At 33.6% G+C, this 22,736-nt stretch overlaps 1 protein-coding gene across 2 annotated transcripts; it reads right to left on the bottom strand.

Moving 5' to 3' along the window:
- Positions 1–8,203: 8,203 nt before the first annotated feature.
- On the bottom strand, positions 8,204–15,053 carry LOC120327091 (uncharacterized). Of its 2 annotated transcripts, XM_039393486.2 has the most exons (8): positions 14,923–15,053; positions 12,928–12,987; positions 12,402–12,701; positions 11,708–11,813; positions 11,176–11,325; positions 9,850–10,040; positions 8,981–9,211; positions 8,205–8,530 (listed from the first exon to the last, which is right to left on the bottom strand). In XM_039393486.2, exons 1-8 carry the CDS (start codon positions 14,953–14,955, stop codon positions 8,405–8,407), a joined length of 1,197 nt encoding a protein of 398 aa, XP_039249420.2. In that variant the 5' UTR covers positions 14,956–15,053; the 3' UTR covers positions 8,205–8,404. The 2 variants fall into 2 exon arrangements, with proteins under 2 accessions (XP_039249421.2, XP_039249420.2); XM_039393487.2 differs by lacking the exon at positions 12,928–12,987 and having other exon boundaries at positions 8,204–8,530; positions 14,923–15,048.
- Between the last annotated feature and the right edge of the window lie 7,683 nt (positions 15,054–22,736).

The following is a 22,736-nucleotide window of genomic DNA, read 5'->3' as shown; positions in this document are numbered from 1 at the left end:
TTTATGTGATATTATGCTTCTGAGAGATGAGGGGTTAGCTTTCATATACTAATTCAAATCACAAAATTAAAAAATTATGAAAAATAGGACTTTTCTTTTCACATATATCGACCAAAGGGGGATTTGATTGAAAAACTCTCAGCTAATAATAGGGCATGAATTCATAGTAGCGTTTTATGAAATTAAACATTATCTAGTACAGATCAAGCATATAGGGGTATATAACTAGGGTGTTTTAACTGTGGGCCATACTCGATGAATTCAGAAATATAATATTAGGTTCTCGTCACTGAGGTGAATCTTTTGTCAAGATTTGGCCCGAAATTGAAGTAGTCACGTGTAACAGCGAAATGATTTTTTTTCAGCTTCCAGAATTATACTTCAAAGTCTAATATAAAATGTTTCGGATTTTCTAATTTTTTTTGGATCATTGTTCTGTGTGCTTACAAGAATTTGTTTTTTCTTGTAAACACGACACATTTCAGAAATATAATTTTGAAAATTCACTTCCTAAAATATCACTGATTTTCGCGGTAAAACGATATAAAATGCTTGAGCTCGTCTTTTTGATTTCTATACAGATTTTATATCATACTTTATTGTTCCCAAACTTTATGTAAGTTTGCCATTATGTGCTGGTTAGTATCTAATTATAAAACATGCATTTATTGGTACTTTGTTGATATCGAGGTAAACATATAGGTCATTTTTGAAAATGACTCACGACTATAAGATTTGAAAATAGTATTAAAAACTTTTTCAACAATCATTCATTCTATTTCGTTTGTAATTCCAACAGTCTAACCAAATTTATCTAGACTGAAAACAAATCCAAAGCAAGAAAAATAAACATGTACCAACTATTCACCTGTATTTAAAAGCTAAATCGGATTTAAATATAGGTTTCCGACCACAAGTTTTGGTGGTTTTCTTTTACGTCAAGATTTTGAAAATTGTCCTCTAAGGACAAATAATAGACCTAAATATTCGAATTTTCAAGATCTTCTTTGAAAATTGAACCAAAATTTTCCAAAATACTTTAATTGTGATGCAAATTTTCCCAGACAATAATAAAAGCAATTTTTTAAATTAGGTTCCTTCGACTGATTCACTTCTACCATTTTTCTGGTCGAATTATGATAAATATAAATAATCTGGTAATTATGAAAATGTTTCGACTTTTCAGCCTACCACCGAAATAAATAATGATAGAAACGTGACGTTACGGTTTTGATATATTCACCCACATGGCGAGTTATTGCTACTCTATAAAGTTCAGCAAGATAAACCGCTAAGTATCTGATAACCTTCTCGTGATATCGCATGTAACTTTAATTTTGAATATTGTTCTGAGGTAGATTGTTTGTATTTGACACGTAAGGCTCGATAATAGATCCTTTTGCTATTTACTTGCGTAACATTATATTAATCCTGCGATCATAAAGCTTTTATGTCACATTATATTGTCAAATTTTAGCCTAAAAGGATTTATATGGTCGGGAGTTAAAACGGGTGAAGATAATTTTTTAAGCCGCAACTACGAAAACATCATTAAGGAACTCATCAAAGAACAATTAATTCACTTATATAATATCGTTTGCACATACACCAAACCAAATCCGATTATTCGTTGATTCAAAAATTTCTGATCACTTAAAAATCTGAAACATTGAGCAATGTACTGCTGCATGGAAGATTGTGTGCAATCGCGGGTGATTATTCGCCTTTTTATTTTATAACGTTCAAGAAGACATAAACAGTCATAGAATTTTTTAGAATGTAGATATTCTTAATATCCTTCATGAGGTCTGGAGTGTGAGTTTGTGTTCGCATGTGACAAAATCGTAAAATAAACTCGGATTTGAGTTTAAAAATTGTTCTTTTGCGGTAAATAGCTTCATTGCTTTCATAACTGTACACGCCTGAAGCAACTAAACACGGCAAAACATACTGCCAAATACCTATACCATACATTTTATATAATAAAATTGACAACTAGAAAATAACAAATGGCCAATCGCGTATATGTTTTGCGTCACACCTTATCTATTTTCGAGTTATTTCGGCACGTAGGGCAAGGCACCAGGAGGTACTATCATCTTTTTAAACACATTATATATGCGTCTTTGGCAGAGTTTAAAATAGGTTGGAGTCGATGTGAATTTAGACTGAATTCATTGCATGATATATATTTTCGTCCATGCCAAGTTGAAAAAAACCCACTTTGCCAAACGTGCGCTAAATTAAAATGTCGTTATCCATTACAACAATTCGCAGGAATTTTGAGTTTTTTAGTCGATTCTGGTTCCTGATAAAAATATTCCAATATCTACATACTTGAACAGCCAAAATAGGTCGTTGATACTATACAAAATATAAAACACTAAACCATAGATTTTGGTGAGATAGTCCGGATTTGAATATAAAATAGATTTTTTGCACCGACTAATCCGAAAATGCGTCTTGAAACGATGGAATAATTGTTACTTCAATAATTATGTGGTATGAATAATGCGTGGTATGAATTGTAAGATTTTATCATAGCATATAATTAACAAATCTGCACAGTTAATTATAATTTATGTAAAAGTGCAGCATAGAGTTATTTTTCAGTAGATGAAATACACGTAATTTTTTGGTTATGATTTTATTTTACATGTAAGAAAATCTTTCGTAAACTCATGACCTAACACACTATGCCATCGGATCTCATTTATTTTCAAGAATGAAGTTTCATGTAAAGGATTGATATAGCCTAGAAATGTTAATATTATAAAAATTTGATTTGTGTTATTGTACTCCGGGATTTTATATATCTACCATAAGATTCCTATCAATGTCCCTTTAAGATTTCTTGTTAAATAAATAGAAGTTTTAACAAATTTTCACACATTAGATTCAATTAATTTCCGGTCTCGGACATCAAATCTTAAAACAAATTAAATTTAATGAACTTTTGATATACGATACGTGTGGCATTTGAGAACCTCAAATGGCTTATCGTGCAATGATTGACCGCAAGAATACGTTTTGCAAACGTCATCTTTATCAAAAAAAATGACTTTGACATTTAGCAGTATGAGAAATTGTAGGAAAAACCAGTCCGGTCCGCTCCGTGACAATTAATGTGATGTAACAGAGAGCAAAAAATAATTGAATGAATAATGTCACTAATCAATCAGGCTGCAGTCCTATCACAAATGCGTCAGAGTTTTACTTTCATAACGAGGAATGCAATGCCAAGATAATACATACAATTAATATTCACACAATACCTATTATATAACCAGGAACAGGTATCAATTTATATATTGATTAAATTTATAGACGTTTTGACTCACACTGCACATAGAACAGTGAGCACAATACTTCAGGTTTTTTAATAATAGTGCCGTGACATGCAAGTGAATTAATTGATCAGGTTACTTGACCATTTTCTTATGTTCTCAAAAATCAAATTTTGCGATTAATCAAATGGATATGTCTATATAATATTAATATTCTTCACGGAATGTTTGACCTAATACCTAATTATCCTTTTAGATAGGATGAATTATGAGCGGTTCAAGTTGACGAACGTGTGTATTCCATGTAATTGTGAAACGGTGCTTCAAGGGACTTTCGCTCGTGAGCAATTGGAATGAATTAATAGGCATTAAAAACAATTTTACAATAAATATACACGCAAATGTGTACCGATTTTTATCTGTAATATAAACCACAGAACACGATTTTAAACCAATTATGGTTTTTGAAAACATAAGCAAAATAATTTAGTCTAACAACCAGTTTCAAATTACGATCTAATTGTTTTATACGAGTCAATGTTTTTGCCCTGAATAAAAATGTATTATTGAGATGTAATTTCGCAACAGAACGTTTGATATGTATTAGTGGAACTTATCTTCAATTTAAATCAGGATAAAACAAAGGTTTCTAATATAAAAAAGAACTATTAGGATCTTATCCAACCAAACGTTTTATTTGTAATATTTCTTTCTAATTACTGTCCATCACAATCATTATGCCATATTAATATTAAATATGAGTTTATTATTCACTACAAGATGATCTTCTTGTTGATAAGCGTTGATAAACGATTCAAGACCCGATAGTCGCCCCAATAAGAGAACAACGAACTAATTGTATTCGTATGTATCAATCATCAATTATACGAAATGTGTCAGAATACTAGGTAACTGATTCTAAAAATGTTATTGTTCAATTTATTTCTAGTATCTAATCTGATCAGAGAATGAAGCATAAACTATAAAACCATAACCATAACCAAGAATTAGAGGTAACCCTCATATCGGTGACTGTTATACCGTAAACATTGGATTAGAAAATGAGAAATTCGTGTTTACCCGGAGCGATCCGATAAACCAAGCGTGTACATTATTGTTTTCGGTAATTGATTCCATTAAATGAATTTGATTTATATCTCGAGTCAGTCGATTGGACTCGGTTTTACAAATGGTTAGGAATGTTGATTTTACCATTTGAACTAAACGTGTTTACTTATAGAAATGTAGTTGCTATTTTCTTGGTACCAACCCAAGGTAGATGATATAGGTCAGGGCTTCTCAACCTTTTTCATATCGCGGCCCACTTTCACGGAGAGTTTTACTTCGCGGTCCACCTTTATTAAGGATTTTTTTCAGAGGCTAAAATAATTCGAGACAGGGTTGTCTAAAACGAATCGAATATTTGAATATATTCGAATATCAAAGCAAGTTCGAATATATTATCGGCAACTTTTCAAATAACAGTCACTTCTCGCCGTCAGTTAGGTGTTTCGTATTCGAGGGAAATCTCCAAGCTTGTCCATGGGAGACGTCTTATTGGGTGGTATTGGACAGCACACATAAGACCCGTGGGACACGAAATACCGTATTAATAGCTCTCCTGTTAAGAGCAAAATATATTCAGCATTAACAATATACTTTGTGAAGAGCTAATAGACACATGTATATTAAATCTGAATTTAAAGTTAACAAAGTCAGTAAATCTTGTTGTTTTGCATGCCTTCTCTTACATGTAGTTCTATTTAATGGACCAGCTGTTCCCAAAAAGTGCGCCCTAACGAGTTGTCAAGTGCGGCGCGAAATTTAAAAGAATTGAGTTAAACACGACTATAATCGTCACACTAATAACCGAATAGCATAAGTCATTTAGTATGACATGCACATTTGTGCAATTTTTTCGTCATAATGAATGAATCACTGTTACCGCAGGACTATTGTGACGTCACAAAGGCAAAATAACCTCGTCGAAGTATTTTCGAGTTTTTGCATCTCGGTACTAATATATATACATACATTAGTACCTTGGGAATATCATGGGATGGAACGGGAAAAGCATAAATTGCTATTTCGATAGAGTGGGACAGAAAATTATGTCCCATTGACAAGCCTGGAAATCTTCAAACTATTTTCTGCGTTTTCACGTATATTGTAATGACGATAAAACAGAATCGCCACTTTGATTGTTTGTTATCTTCTGTGCGAGCGTGCGCGCATATTGTTGCGACAATCTTGCATGATTGCGTGTGCGCATTGTCCCCATTTCCTTGCAAGGCTTCCTGTTTACGCATTGATTTCCAGTACGCCGAAAAAGTGAAAATTATGTAAAGCCGTAGTTATTACTATACCAGAAATAGTTTATTCTGTTTTCCGGTTTTTGGCATATAATTTCGATAATGATAGCTAAACGTATCAACTTCTATGGGGACGATTTTCTATTGCGTAAAATATTCAAATTCATGACCGATACCAGCTTTTTAAACCGTATATTAATTTTGTTCAACGTAACTCATTTTAGCTAAAATACCACGGACATGAAATGTGTGATAAACTGCTCGATTATAATAAATTTTTTATTCATATTTTCATATTTACAGAAAAATAAAAACCATCTTATCCTCGAATAAATGACATGGGGGGCCCCAGACGCATCCTATAGTTACGTAAGGCGCCGGAATTGATGGAATCGACTGGGATCCTCATTAAAAAGTATTGCTATCATTTTAAAAAATCGAAATAATTTTTAATTCTAACACAAAATATGTACAAAAATACGAATAATCTGGCAACGAGTTATAATTCAACATTTGGCACAATCCTTTTTATATTTGGCTGAAATTGTAGACCATATACTTGAGCATTTCTTGTTTCCTTAAATGTGGTATTGTTTTTCATTCACGATAATCAATCTACTGCACATTATTTCATATTAAAATCACATGAGTGTCGCCAAGGGTACTATTTCACTGATTAAGAATTAGACGATTCAATGATGCGCTGAAGTTGAAAATATTTTACATCGAAAGTTGACTCTCAGTTTCTTTGATTTTCGGTTACTTACCTATGACGTGCGTGTTTCTAATTACAATCTAATTTTGTGACTTCCCGGAAGAAAAACTGTTGTTTCTCAGATATAATTTCAAAATTAGAGAAATAGACATTTTTTCTGTGTATCGAAACGGAGATGTTTTCGACTAACTTCAAGTCGAGCTATTGAACTTCTTCAAAAATTTATTTCTATAGAATTGGAGATAAAAAACTAACCCGTGAAACTAGTTAGTCATTACTACGCTACAATCGCATTGATTCATTTTCTCAATCGCAATGATTTTCGACCCGTCGTATGTCATCGAATTTTGCAAAATTAGCGCCTACTCACTCCCAAGGTCTTGATGGAGTCAGAAATCATCGTTGTCTTACAGGTGGATTGTAATTGCGTGCGTTGATGGTGTGATTATTCGAGAACTCGATTATGAATCAGCGGGCCGGTTGGACTAAACATGTCGGGACGTAGTCCTTTGTCGTGTTATTTTCGTTTTCCTTATTACTAACACACATGTCGTCAGACTAATAACCGAACAGCCTAAGTCATTTTTGGCGGTTTTGAGTTTTTCATAAAATAGGTATTTATGTCCTGCTAAATATGACTTACGCAATTTGGTTATCAGCGCGACGATGTGTTACTTTTAACATAGATTCCTGTCGTAAATTCCTAATACCGAAACAAAGTTGTTTTGGATATATGCACTGAAACGTGCGCTACGATCATTGATTCGTATAGCATAATAAAATCGAGCGAAAGTGAAAAGTATGTTTTGGTAGATATATATAGTGATGTTGCTCTGCACGTTGTTAGTCTATATTTACCGCATGTAAACATTCGTCGTGCCAATCGCCATTCCATCATATTTACGATGATATACTTCGAAGCAATTTTAAGGAAAGTACCATCAAATCTACCTAATTTTTCCATGAACCAAAGGAATTTTTTCCTGTGTTTTGAGCCGTTCTCGTTAATTAATCCCTGGAAGTCGTCAATATTTTACTAATATTTTACGGAGAAGTGGACCACACTAATTAAATTCGATGACCTAACTTGTTTTTCACAAATCAGAAAAGTATTTTCGTGATTTAAGTTTTGCAATTAGCTGCCTCCGGCAGCATACCAAATAATAATATATAATGATAATAACGCACACCAAAAGATAGCCATCGATTAAGTTTTAAACATATTTAAAAAAATGTTAACTTTGTAACAAACAAGCAGCTTTTAAGATTACGTTCACAACTCGTGGTATGAAGAATTCGTTGCAGATTTGGTATATTTTATTTATAAAATACGGCAAAACAGTGTTTATTTTTACGACATTACTGTTACATTATTAGCATTCACATTCTTTCAATTCAGTGTGAGTAACAGGAGTTCCAACGTTCCAAGATCAAACTTGTAAAGCAAGAATCCCCTGTTTAAATCTTATTCGTTTTGGTTAATTGATCAGATAGGAACGGTAATATGAATCGCTTTTTGTTGTGCGCGTCAGATAAGCAATATCCAGTTTCTAAGTCTTCTAAAATAAGCCTTGTAATAATTGAAATAAAGGGCATAAAAGAGGCTAGCGTTTGTGAATAATTTTCTGACTCCGCCTCTATGCACACGACACAAATTTTCTGCTTGAACTGGCATTAGGTCCAATTTAGTGCTGATATTAAAAAGCTATTAAATCCATCAATCTTTTTTCGCATAGCGTAATTACTTAATTAGTAATAATACTTAATACTTAATACTTAAAAGCAAACATTAAATTTCATTTTGATAATATACAATGCTATTCAATTTTTTTCATCTTCATCTCCATACCTCAGCGGTTCCTAAACTTTTTGTTCGTGCGGCGCCATATTAGGGAAAAAATCTCACGGCGCTCCTACACGAAAAAAGCTGCTTTCAAATAAACTCAATTTTGTGATAGGTAATATGTATATTATGCTATTTAAAGTTCGTAAACATGTATGCCTAAAAAATAAAGGTAAAAGGTCAACTCTTCTTTCTCGTCTCTGCAGCGCCGCACCTTTTGGGATCAGTTGAAACAGCGTATATATTTTTATATTTCTAATATTGTTATGATGTAATCCTCGTCGGAAAATTCACATTCTATCTTCGTTATTGTGCCGCAGTCACTCCAAACATCATTTATGGGATGTCTGATCACATTTTTCGTTTGAAATTTCTAAAAATAATTTACAGTGTTATTTCATGGTAAGTATCGTCATCGTCTACGAAAATTAGAAGTATTGCTGCGAAAGATATATACTATAAAATGAAATCAGAAATTTGCGAGTAGCCCTAAATAATAGCTCCGCATTTGGGCATGAATATTAATCTGTTACCGTCTGTGATATATAATAAAACTGTCAAACAAGAGACGAATATATTGAGCGACCAACAACATAGAGTATGTTTTGACTTTGTTCTGATTTATTCACTTTGGAATGTCAGTAAGTTAACAAGTTTTTTCAATCATTCAGCACTGAAGGTTACGATAAAAATTACCCTGTATCAATAGATAATGCAATCGAGGTTAAGGCATGTGGTCAAACAGGTATTGGTAATTTGGCCGGAAATTAACTATGACCCCGAAGCTATTTTCTACTAGTAACCCAAGATAATATCATTTTACCTTGTCAATCAGTTCTAATCTTCTTTCTAAAATGCATTGCAGATCACAGATAAAAATTTGAAGATTGAGTAAGCGTTGCTTCAACATGACTATCGCCCATCTGAGTTTGATTTCATTGATGGAGCTCCAGTTTAGGTTTGATGTTTGGTTGGAATTGTCAAGAAAACTTTCTGCCGTTAATGATATGATGTCAAATGCCTCTGATTTTTTAGAAATGTCTTCATTTCGAGACTGAACGAAAACGTCGAGTCAGTATTCATAAGAAAGTAGTAATTGTAAATCACACTGAAAGTTATCAATTAATGCGACGATCTGAAATAGGATTTCCATGCAGATGCGAATCATTTGTAATTTTTTTAATGTAAGTTAGCTTTTTGGTGGTTCGTATATTCGCCCTTACTTTGTTTATTGAAGTCGATTAACTTGAATATTTCTTTCAAAAAATAACTTTTCTCGTTTAAATGATAGTTCGTAGGATGGAATTAATTCCAGGTGTTTAATACCTCGTTTATTGAGAAATTTAATTGAATAGGAAGAATAAAAACATTCCAAGGTGATTGAAAGTATGCCCGTAGTGCGATAGGTCATATAAGAATCATGCCATAATATTTACTTATTTTTAAGTCGATATTCGGTTATAAACAGCCATTTCTGCTTGCATTGGTGATTGTACACTTTTTACGACTGTTCAATATAGATTCCAGATTTGATACCTTATATGTATATATATTACAGAAAGGAATGAAAAATAACACTATTCGTCATAAAGTGCAAGTTTTCAATCGTTTAGTTAACGTATACCCGCCAGAACCATTGTTTCCTTGCACTCATATTTATTTGAGTATACCAACATAAATAGCAAAGCTTACCACACACTGATGCAACATTTTCGCTAAATATTTATCATCCCATCCAAATTTCTCATCTATTTCTTTATAAGTCCGAAGTTCCTCACATTTGAGCCACAAGTGAAAGCAGAATATTTTATCTGACAATTGTTTTGCAGTCATACCATCTTCAAAATACTGAATTCTGTTCATGTCCTCATCAGAAACATTTGCTGCAAAATTAACAATTAGTATAAACAAGAATAAAACATCACAAGCATGGCTGTGAATGTATCAGCTTTCAGGGAACTTAAATAACTGTGCGTAAACTAGAGGATTGAAGACAAACATGAAACTCTATTTATATTTTACCTCTAATTTGGCCCAATAAGGTAATAATTTCAAGATATTATCAAGTTATGTGGAATTCACTACTTCAACGATTTTCCTTATCTTATTGAATTGCCGTAAGTCTCGTGTGAATTGGTATTTGATGGCTGATATTGCACAATCACAAATCCATACAGTTTCAGTAGCTTTTAGTATTTTGTTGATCGTCCATAACTTTGTTTAAAGATGGATCTCACTTTTGAGTTGAATGCGCGTAACCTTCTTTAAAAAAATTCCCCCAATATATTTCTTCATACCGTACGAATATTTATCATCTTTTCAATGTGCGAGCTTTTCACAAAATTAATGACGCAGGAACATGATTCGAGCAAAATTTTTCTCAGCCAACTATAAATCATTTACATTAACCCATTGATTCCGTAGTATGAGCAATACTCAGCTTTGAAAATCATAGCGAGTTAGATATAATTGGTTTTTCGTTAATCACTCAGATATACCGTGCTTGAATAAAAATAGAATAGAAATTTTTTTGTCTGGATATGTTTTCACATTTTTCACGGTCGATGTGATGACTGATATTTCTCGCCCAAAAAAAGTTATTTTAATCTTGAGTCACGATATCATTCTTTTTAGACCATGAACAACGATGTAATTATATCTTTACTGATAAAAATATCCAAATATTTTCACTTTTCTGTTTTGAGAAAATAATTACGTTTTTTCATTATGTATCTGAGCAATTAAATATTATTATATATAATATAATATTTGATTTTAAATTTTGTAAACTCATATTACAGTAATTTGAAAACATAAAATTTTATTGCCTATAGCAATGGCTTTTTGCTTTTATTTTTATAATTTTCGTAGAAAACGTCAATTTTTATCACAATGGACAGGTCTGAAAGCGTTGGCGTAATTAAACCCGTTCAACTAGTTCATTCTTATATTCCATCCCAAGTTATAGCCATTTGCGCAGCAGACATTTTGTTAATCATGTATGCATCATCCACTTACTTGTTTCGGACATTGGATCCCATTCCAAAGAATCTATCGAAACCGTAGAGCTTGGAGACGGACTGTCTTCATTCAAATACAGTGATAATTGAGATGTGGGAGGAGGACTCTCCGAGAAATTAGAAGTACTGCTTTGAACTTCTTCCGCATCTGCATTTATATTGGAACATAAATGTTGACTGAATTTTTAAATTCAAAAGATGTTCAAAAAATGTGTTAATTATAACTGTTTTGACAGTTAAAGTTCCATTGCCTAAGCTGTTGTCAACTAATTTATGCGAAATGTGACAAAACAAGTTATTAATGCCTTCAAGCTTTTGTTCATTATTCGATACCCACAAGGGCAATATCCTTAGATATCGAAAATATTTGAAAACTTTATGTTATTTTTAGCATATTTTGATTTAATTTTATACTATATAATATCATATAAGAGCACTTCATCTTAATAAATGAGTTACTAGTTGTTTGGTGCAATATCACAAGCTTATGCATTGTTGTCATCTTTGACTTTATACAATATTAATATTACCGGATATTATTAAACGTGGCAAAGATGTCCCTCTTGGTCCAGTGATTCTTTCAGTATTCGAAATATTTTGTTCGTTACAGGTCAATTGATTTTTTGACAACGCACACTGTAAATTTATTTCGTAATAATAATAGTTTTAAATACTTATGAATTCATTACAAACTGCGGTCATATTAATTAATTATATTTTTTTTACAATTCAAAATACGATGCAACCCTTAAACAGAAAATTGATGTTACATAAATTCAGTCCGATTGCCTCTCATATTTTTTTTAATTTACGTAAATTGTCGTGACCTTGCTCCCAAATGAAAAACATTACATAATATCACAAAATTGATCTCGTTGTATTACATTGCTATATTACACAAGTAAATGATGAGAGAATGATAAGTGAATTATTTTCGCTCATATAGGGAAATCTTCATTAAAATTAACTCGTTTAGAATGTAATTAGGTTACACGAATACGTATTGAAACCAACTGCTAAAAAGTAGAATACAGACGAAGTATACTCTTATTTCTCTGTCCAAGAATGTAATTATTCCCGATCTCTTGGATATTACTATAGTTTGGAATTAATGAACAATATTGGACGTGTAGTTGGGTCTATTAAAAATTTTCGAGAAACCTGATTCGATACATTTTTTTTTTAATTTTCAAAGAAACTTACCGATACTTTTAAAATACTTACCAAATACTCGGATTTATTGTTGGAATTCGTTTTACCGAATTTGTCCAACGTAGGTAAACATAAAAAACTTCTATTTTCAGTTTCACTACTCTCTGAACATTTTTGTTTGTCTGTCTCTTGTACATCAAGCTGATGTTCCGTACGATAGTGCAATTGTTTGACGCGATCCCATTTTTCTGATATGTTTCGAAGGACACTCCGAATAACATCGTCCTCGCTTTCTCCATTTTCCAGTAGGTTTGTACCTTCTACTATCAACTGTTTTCTAACTCCTCGTTTCATTCCGAATTCAACGATGCTCTGAAAATTATGGTCGAATATTCAATTATATGTTCTAATGCAATTTTTTTTGTAATTTACACAAAAACTTAGCTACTGAATAAAACCGAAAATTACCAAAATCAATCAATTCAATCAAATAGATTTTAAAGTAAAGATATTCCTTTTCTATCAAACCATGCACGTGATCTTGTTAACAGAACAAATCTGAGTTCTTTTCTAAAATACTACTGGAAGAGTCGCTTACTAATGTGTTTTCGGCTTTCAGCATCCATTGCAATAATTCCGTCGCTTTGTCCAAAAATTCCTAAACGTAAGATACTGTGAAATTACCCCCTGTATTATACCATATCATTAGCTTATATATAATAGGGTTTAGGGGTGATTTTCCAATTTGACGATTTTCGATAATGATATATTGGCTCATCTCTTGAGGTTGAACGCGTTTCGTTATATACATATCCGGCGCAAATATTAAGAAGGGTGCTACATCATTTGTATTCAACGTAAGCTATAACACAGAGGTGACGAACCTGTGACCCGCCAAGAAATTCCGTGCGGCCCGCGAAGCATTCAGGCGATTGAGTGTCTGTTTGGCTTGCAGTCATAAACTTTTAGACTGTACCGAGAAAACGGAAGTGACCATATTACTAGCAACGTTATTTTCAATACATCTTATTACTGGCAAATGGCAACACTATTTCCAATACATCCTCTTACAGGCAACGCTATTTACAGTACATCTTGTTTTGTTGGATCATCGATACCTTTAACAAATTAATCATTGTCTTAGCCTTGAATGTGAATTTGCGGCACAATCTGCACTCATAGCCCTCACCATAAAACCTTAACTGGATTATTTGTAAGGAGGTGGTGTTTTATAGGGCCGGGGCTTTGTACAAAGATCTCGAAATACTTATCGATCTCGATCGGTAAGTATGTTGATAGGTATTTGTCTGTTTGTTTGCCTGTCTGTCTGTTAGACACTTTCGTATGTTACGCGATATCTCACGCAAGCGAGGTTGAATCTGCTCCAAATCATGCATGTGCATTCATCATATCTCGGACCAGAAACTATTGATTTTAGATGAATTATGTCGTTTAATTGGCGAGTCATCAAATAATTAGTGATGGGACACGCGGTGTCGCTATTGAGTCACAGCGAAGGATACACGCCGCTAGATCGATGAGTCGACGGTCTATAATCGCTATCTCATCTGAAGAATTACCTAGAATTTTGCATATAAATCCGACACAAAATGTCGTAAAGGAAGGTTCGATAGGACTTGAAATACGTTCAAGGGCTCCGTCAGAATTACCAAAAGGTAAATCGGAAGAAATCTGGAAACTGTCGCCGCAATTAGACAGGCCACTTGTGAGAAAAGCCCACTTTTTCGACGGTTTATGTTTTTCCTGTTGTGTTATGTTGTCGCGTAATGTATTTGAAGTTGCGCAATGTATTAAACTGACTACTAATCCGAGTCTATTTATAATGTCTTGCTTTATTAATTTAAATTGACCTGCGGTTGGGTCGACAAGTGAACATTACTAAGAAATATCACGGCAATCCACGGTCATAAAAAGTGTTTTAAACTGCCCAATTATATTTATTTTTAATTCGTATTTTCGCGATGTTACTAATTATACAATTTGATTAGTTCTTTCGACACTGACTCCGCTTTAATCACAATGCTGCCACCCTAGATTATTTTCAAGATATCAACGTTAGGAAATCCTTAGATCTGCAATAAAATATCAAAGACTACAATTTAATAGTACAATATAAATTGATTGTACGGTGATACTTCAGTCGATCAAAACATTAGAGTTAAAAAGGCTGCTGAATTCAAATGGAAATTCGGATCTCGAACACCCGAACCGAGCGGAGCTCGCGGTCGAGTGAGATGACGCCACCCGAAACCGAACTCGATCGATACAGGTCAAGATGACAGACGAAAAGTTTCCAAATCAATTCGTCATAATAATGAAGCGCTTAGTGAAGCAAAAAAGTTTTCGATAAACAGATGTGGTTACAGTTTCCAGGTACACTAACTAACATATGAAGCGCATATCAAATGCGACAAGTTCCCATCAAAACGACTGAAGAGCGACACCAAGTGAGAATGAAAGTATGATATCATGATACATCAGTAGATCTACTACTCGTTCAATATAATGTCAAAGTATTTTCAAGTTTAACAAAGCATCAATTAAAAGGTCTAATGATACAGTAAAGATTTACCTGCATGCTGACGCACTGGTGGCTATTATTCATCAAGTCTACTGAAATTGTTTCACGAAGTAATTTCAGTCAAAAGTCAGCACGAAACAACGTAGATTTAAATAAAACCTCCATGTATTCTACCATATTCCAACTACTGTAATGTGTATTAGCGATACAATTTAATTATTTAATAGAATTTCTTGAAATCTTGACTTGCTGGATAAATGTCTAGGCGTGGCTTCGAATCTTTCGCCCGGCATTTTTTATTGTCAGGCATTCTTCCCAGCCTGTTGTCACAACTACGAATGTTCGGACACGAATGTTACAGTTTGACTCAATCCATAAATTTAGACTCAAATGCACAATGCTTGTATGTGTAAACTCCCTAAACTTAAAACATATATGTGTGTTAGAACCAAGTATATATATATATATTCAGAATTAATCCTCCTAAGAATAGCCTTAACCTAATACTTAAATATTGATTGTTTGAGTAAATATTAAACTCCGTTTTGTAAGTATAAGCTTTAATAAAATCCATTTTACTGATATCGAGTCGTGTAAGAATTAGTGTTAATCTTCTTGAGTGAGCAAATCTCCAAGCGTGGCATACATCCTTTCAATCGTAATTATATATTGCTGTCTATAGATATATTCTAGATTAGAGAATGCCTAGAGCAGGGTGGTCCAAACCCAGGCCCGCGGGCCACATGTGGCTCGCAGCTTTGTTATCTGTGGCCCGCGTCGCATTTGGAGAGTAATCGAAAAATCGCATTCACTGTTGTTTCGTCATAAAATTAACTAGAAAAGTCTTTTGACATATTGTTCCATCACTAATGTCACTGAATTGACAAGTGCTATGGCTGCCTGTGGCAACTAGCGAAGTTGAATGATGCGCTTGGCAGTATAAATTGTTATTTGTCGGGAATATAATATGCTAACAAATTTGGCATCATAGGAGACTAAATATCGAATGCGGATTCTATTAGCATAGGTTGGCTATACCTGATAACTCAATATTATTGTTATGACCTAACAATGTAATTTCTGTCGAGTATTTTTGCAACCAGCCTGAACAGTATTTCCTAAATTGCAGCCTATATGTCAGAAAATATAGTAATTAACTCCATGTGCCTCACATTTCGTAATCAATCTATCTGCATTCATTTGTAAGTTGTATTCTAAACATGAGTTTGAAAAGAACGCTGACGAATTCGAACAGATTTTTAACTGGATATGGGAGGGAAAATACCACAATGTTTGCTTAATATGTCGGCAAGTTGTGTCGGTGACAAAATAATATAAAGCAACATTTTAGAATCATGTGGTTTTGCGTTTGTTATATTGTAATAATTTCTTTAAACTCTACCAAGTCTCGAAATGTTTAGTTTTCTTTGATGCATTCTTATGGATTTTTAAGTGGTTCGTTCTCATACACCCAACTATTGATGACATTTCTGTTTTTTCTTCTGTATTTCAATTTTTATCGGAGATAGAAAATATTCCAATTAGATTGCGCTCATCTCCAGGGTTATTAACAAGTCCACACGTTTATAAACACCTCGATGAATTTGAGATAAACGATCAGAAAAAGTAGTATTTATTTGAAATATCGTTGAATGAAAAGTAACACAATCTGTAGTTGTTGGTAAGCGAAAAATATGTTAATACTGGTTTTTCTACCAATTCATAAAAAACACTGCTCTCATACGTCATCCAGAGGACAGACATTACTATAAATATTGCAATTTATCACTTGCATATCGTAGCCTACTAATATTTCCCAGCTACAGTAGTATCAATGATGCAAATACAGAGAAACATTCGCAGAAGTGAACGATATTTGAACAATAATATGTTGGGATTTGGTAAATAACTTGTATATACGTATATATATATACAGAACGATGAATATATTTGGGAAAAATAAAATAGAGTTCAAAACCACGAAGTATGATGCTTGTATATATAGCATAATAAAGCAGAACAAACAAAGTAGGTTATTAGAAATAGAAAATAATATAACATATCAACAAATTTTGAAACATCACGGTTCATTATGAATATCCACTTTGAATTTTGACTTGGAATGGCAGAGTGCAAGGCTGTATCGTCGACCGAATGGGGTAATGTATTCTGGTGGGAAACACATCGCGCGAACCTTATAGTCTACCATGTATCTGACTTTTAAAGTTTTCTTGAACCATTTGTCAACAAACATATTATCGAATCCAATTTACATGCAAGCACTGTGCTTCAAATCATCCTGCAAAGGGACTGCACCCCGATCAAATATGCAATATTGCATATATATGGTGAATTCACGTTGTCACAAAGGAGAACAATTTAATTCATCATAACGAACAGTCTACTCTATATAGTAACAAAGTCTAAAAGTTTGTTTTCATGGTACACTAGAGCTATTCAAAGCAGTTAATCTTGTTCCATTTTGGTTGTTAGATGGTTGCGATCTCTGCTGACTCGACGAATCGATTGTCTCTGAGTCCGGACTTGCATCTTTTCTGCATGTTCTGCAACACTCTGTCAGGATTTTCTCGTTACTTCCAAACGTTGCCAAAGCACAGAATACGTTTATTAAAATTCCCACGCTGTAAAATGCATTTGTTGCTGCCAGGGGAGTTGTGGAAGGCATTATCCATGTTGCAATTGCAACAATTATAAGATCGGTTATGACAGTAATAATCGCGCTAATAGTGGAACGACGGATGGTTCTTGTTACTGAATTAGCCTTCTTTTTAGGTTTCTTGTTGTTTCGTTTCCAACAGATTAGTCGGTCAAACTTCGAGCTATCTTCCGAATTCCTCAAATCTCCAGATGTAGAACTAGCTTTACGATCGTTCGACTCCAATTTGGAATTTTGCTTTTGGGCTTCATTGGTGCGAACCATTGGATAAATAAATAGCCCGAGAAGCAAGCCTTGCGCTAGGATCATAAGACCAGCAAGTACATAATAGCCCATTGAAGCATCACTTTTGGGGTCGAGAATGCATCCTTGCGGGGTAGCGAGATACGACTTGGGTATAACAAGAAAAAGTAGAACTCCAATTGACATCAAGGTCAGGCCAACAATCGTAACCCAACTGAGAGCCTTGACGAACCTTCCAGTTAAAGCATGCACGGTTGGGTGGTTGTATATGACTCTGTGACGTAACCATAAAAATAAATATATCGGGTAAAGAGTTGCGTACCCAGTTACATCTGATGCGTCAAACACAAACTCGCACCATTCTAATCCTCCTTCAATATTTTGGATGTGAAAAATCACTCCGTTCAAAATTAACCTCGGCAGTGATAGAGCAGCAACACAGATACATGCAGTATAAATCATACCACTATTCATGCTTGAAGGTCCACTTTTTTTCCACTTATTTGTCCTTGATCCATGCATGATCATGGATATCATGATCCAAAGCATTGAAACAAATACAAAAGCATTTACAACTTCGCATACCACAAGAAAAGTGGAATAATCTGGCAGCGGTGCTTGAGTCGTAGTTTCATTTGCAGTAAAAAGACCGGTGCTTAATGGAGTTGTATCCATTTTGAAATGTTACTCTGGTTAATACAAACTGTAATTCTTATAAAAAAAGTATAAGGTGGTTAATTTGACCACGGGAATGATGACCGTGAAACTCACAACACTGAGAGGCTGACTGTACACAATTCAAAATCTCGAGTGCCTCACATGTTTAGGCATAAACGTGCAGTAATACTTTTGTGAGCAAGTAGTCTACCAAGTGGCAAAATATATTTCATATGTTGGGTCTTCATCATCTTACTAAATTACACAATCTAGTTCTTAATCTCCTTTTACTACGCAATTCACTTTGTATTTAGTCGCTTTGTTATATTTTTCGTTTCATTTAGGCTTGAATGGCAACTGATTTACTCGTATTTGTGAGCAGTTAGATAGTATACATTACAACCTTGCTCGAAAATTCACGCAACTGTCGAAGGAACTGTTCTCTCGGAGTTATTTTTATCTGAAGCATTACTACAACTAACAACCTTGTTTATGACGCAATAACCTGGGCAATATACCATTCTGACATTAAATGCTCCTTTTTAGCAACAGAACAGGGAAAGTAATATTCATCATTTACTAAATATAATGCATCAACAATATATTATAAACTGCTGCGATTACTCATCTTCAATCTAAGACGACATGAGGAAATTACAATTTTCACTATTGCCATTGTTTGGAGTTTTATCGACTATGATTCACGTCAGCCATGCAAAATAACCCGACTAGAAACTAGCCAAGGAAATCATATATGATCTATAAATAATATGCGCAGTCCCGTATACTTTGTTATGCTTATGAAATTGGAAATTCAAAATTTGCACTATGATAAAATGCGGAAATTTAAAAAGGATTTGGCAGATATTAAACCTAAACAATTTGTAAATATGTAAATGAGTTTTACAGTAAACTATGGTCAGATCATTTAGGTTAGTATGATAGGATGTGATCCACAACTCTATCTAAAAATAATCTAAAAATAATAAAATATGAAGATATCGCCGCAGTTTTGGTACAAAATCAAAAGTCTATTTATCCACTGCTGCCTCCGTTGTTATATGGAGTCAAGAGTAGAATGACTCTGAAAGGCATTTCACAAATCCTATTTCAGTCAACTTCATAATATCATCCGTGAATTGTCTTTTCGTATTTACAGCCACTTCCTCACCATATCTCGTGAACTTTATTGAACTATAACTTGGTGATGACTTTGTACAGGCATCAAAAGTATTTATCGTGTGATTGTTCATTCCCGTTATAGACAATAGTCTGCTTACTAATACTTAACTGTGCAACTAATTCCAAAAAAAAAATAGTCATCAAATACGTACCGCGTACATATCTGCTAAAAGAAATTATGATACCTGATTTTTTCTAGATCTGTATTATTCTAACTTTTAATAAATATTAGTTTGTTCTGATTGTTGTTCTTGAAAAGTATAAATTCTGTGCGCTAAGTCTTAAAAAATCTTCAGCAGTTCCGTAGCATTATCTGATAAATAAAATAAATATTCAAGTATTTTCGGTCGTGCCGTGAGATTACATTTTGCCATATGTAAGGCCACAATGTTACCCAATATAAATTTTAGTGCCGATGTCATTGCTTGTTCTATATATAATCCGCCCGTAACTCAACACCAAAGTAGGGGTATCAGTGAAACCTCTCGTCAACAAATTATGTATAATATGTCATGACGATATCACAATTCCTTCAAAAAGAACCTATTTTTAACATCGTGATTGTTCATGAATATTTCAAAAGACGAAACTTGTTTTTACATACGTTTTGACAAAATTACTGAAGCGATACAGTCGATAATAGAATCGGAGAAAAGCATCAAACAGTTCTCGTTTGTTTTTTTCTGTCTGTAACTTATATTCATTTCTATTTTAAATCGCTAACATTGACCGGATAAAAAGGCATGATATAAAGACCATCTACCCAGTAGGGGAAATCCAACTTTTGTATTTTCCATAAACACATTGTCGAAGCTGTAAAATCTGTACATTGGAATGCTATTATTATACAAAATTACCAATGACATCATATAAGCAAGAACAATGTTTGTAAATATAAATACATGAATATAAAACTTCTATTCCTTTCTTTTGCGACAACATTTTCTATTTTAGTCATTATGTAAAAATATTCTTTCATTGAAAAATATCCCTAGGACATCTGTTCTTTTTGCGGCTCATTCATTGGAGTAAATAAAGCAATTTCGTTCACTTTTCTATACCAGACACTAATACTGCTTTGAATGACCGAGTCATAAGAGATGGTGATTCATGTTCACGAGATCAAGCACGCTCACTGTTTTAAGTGATAGGTTCTTGTATGGCGGGAGCTTCTAAGATTACTTGTGCGAGTCAGCAATACTTAAGTTCCGGGAACATTACTGCTGTGCTATTGAAATGAACAATTTAAAATAATTTGACCATTGTGACTTGGTGTGTTTATTGCCGTACCAGGCAAAAATAGTAATGAGTGGGAGTTGAATTCTCCGAAATCTTAAGACTTGTCATCTGATTTGCATGTAGAATATTTTTAAGTTTAGTCACAACTAAAATAATACAGATTTATTTGTCTGTAACTGTCTATAACTTTATATGCAGCATATAATACACACCTGATTTCGATGGATTCTATGTATTCAAGTATGACACTGTAAGGCCGATAAAATTATTACCGCTTTCTTAACGTTGGGTGGGACAATATTAAGATTAGCTACAAAATAGTAAAATTAAATATAAAAAAAACGTTAATTATCCTTATATCTAATTATAGCTCGCCCCAGCAACGCAAGATCGAGCAAGATACTTTCGAAGACCACAACACAAATATTTCAAAAAAAAAAATGTTCAATCGCTAATGCGTCGGAATAGTTGCGTCAATCAATGCGCGTGGCGATATTGGGATCGCGAAAACAATCATAACCGTGCATAATGCAATGAGTGCGTAACTGTATATAAATATCTTATTATGCCACGAAATAAAATCAAACCACACATATTAGTTGTTGTGCTATTGCAGTCAGCAATCATCTGCACATAACAAGTTCAGAAAACTAATTTATTGGTTCATCTTTTTTCTGACTATATTACAAGCTACAATAAACATTTAAACGAAATGCCGAAGCATTTCTTACAATTCCTCATTTCAAAAAGTTGTTTCCCCGCAATGTTCATCCGAACACATTTTACCCTGGGGGTAGAGGTTTCTTGCAAGAGGACGTTTGTCGCTTCCAAACTGACTTACGCCACAATGCTTTTTGGATGAAATATAAACACGGCAGTTTGTTCTGAACCGCAGTAGTGAAAGCAACTATATGAAATGAAAATGTTAATCGGTATTCAGATATACGTAACCTCTTACTGCGAAGAAATATATATTGTTAATGTCTTCTAGATATAAACCAGGCTGTTTTGGATTTCGCACATTACTGTCTCTCCTCTGTCGAATATATTCACTGTCATTGTTGACCATTGAATACTTTCTGTTGTGTGTTTGAAAAATAACTAGGTTCGCCAATTTATGGTGATCAGCGGAGGTGATTACAAAAATGTAAAACAAATTTTCCCGTTTCGTCCTGCCAAATAACGTATTTGACTCCTTATGTTATAGTGATTCATTGCATTGCCATAAACTTTTGTGACCCGTGTCAAAAAAGTCCTCTAATGAACCCTTTAATCAAGTGCGTCGATGTTCTTGCTGGCCGGATGCATTATATGCTAAAATCGGTTACGACGATGTAATTACAAAGGGTCAGATGTAGGTTAGTTGAACAATGTGATACGAAATCTAAATATATTTTTCATCTAAGAAACTTTCTCATGACTACAGCTGTCATGGTTTGAATATATATAACTTTTAGAAGCGGACCTATTGACCTTATTAATCATAACGCATCATTAGTTGGGTTATTTGTTATTTCTTCGCGTGGATAAGAAAATTAGCTACAGCATATGTATGCGATCACCAATCCACATTACTGCCTTCCTTAATTAAACTTTTTTTGGAATAGTAGTAAACTCACATGTAGCTAATAAAAGGCGCTATTCAGAAAAATTATTTCTTGGCTATACCCGCAGAATAAATTCATTGATTTCCATGGACGTAACACTAACTAAGATAGACACTGAATAAATTTATTTCTTTTCACTCTCAGCATTCTTCTCTACTATATAATACTAAAAAGCACCCGCCGAACTTTTTCTGATCATTTTATCAATCTGGAATTCTTCAAGACTTTTGTAAACTGAAACTATAATTGAAATAATGAAT

This window comes from Styela clava, chromosome 4, assembly GCF_964204865.1.
Source record: "Styela clava chromosome 4, kaStyClav1.hap1.2, whole genome shotgun sequence".
NCBI classification, from domain to species: domain Eukaryota; kingdom Metazoa; phylum Chordata; class Ascidiacea; order Stolidobranchia; family Styelidae; genus Styela; species Styela clava.
The sequence above is the reverse complement of the archived record's forward strand: the minus strand, read 5'-3'. Positions and strand labels throughout refer to the sequence as shown.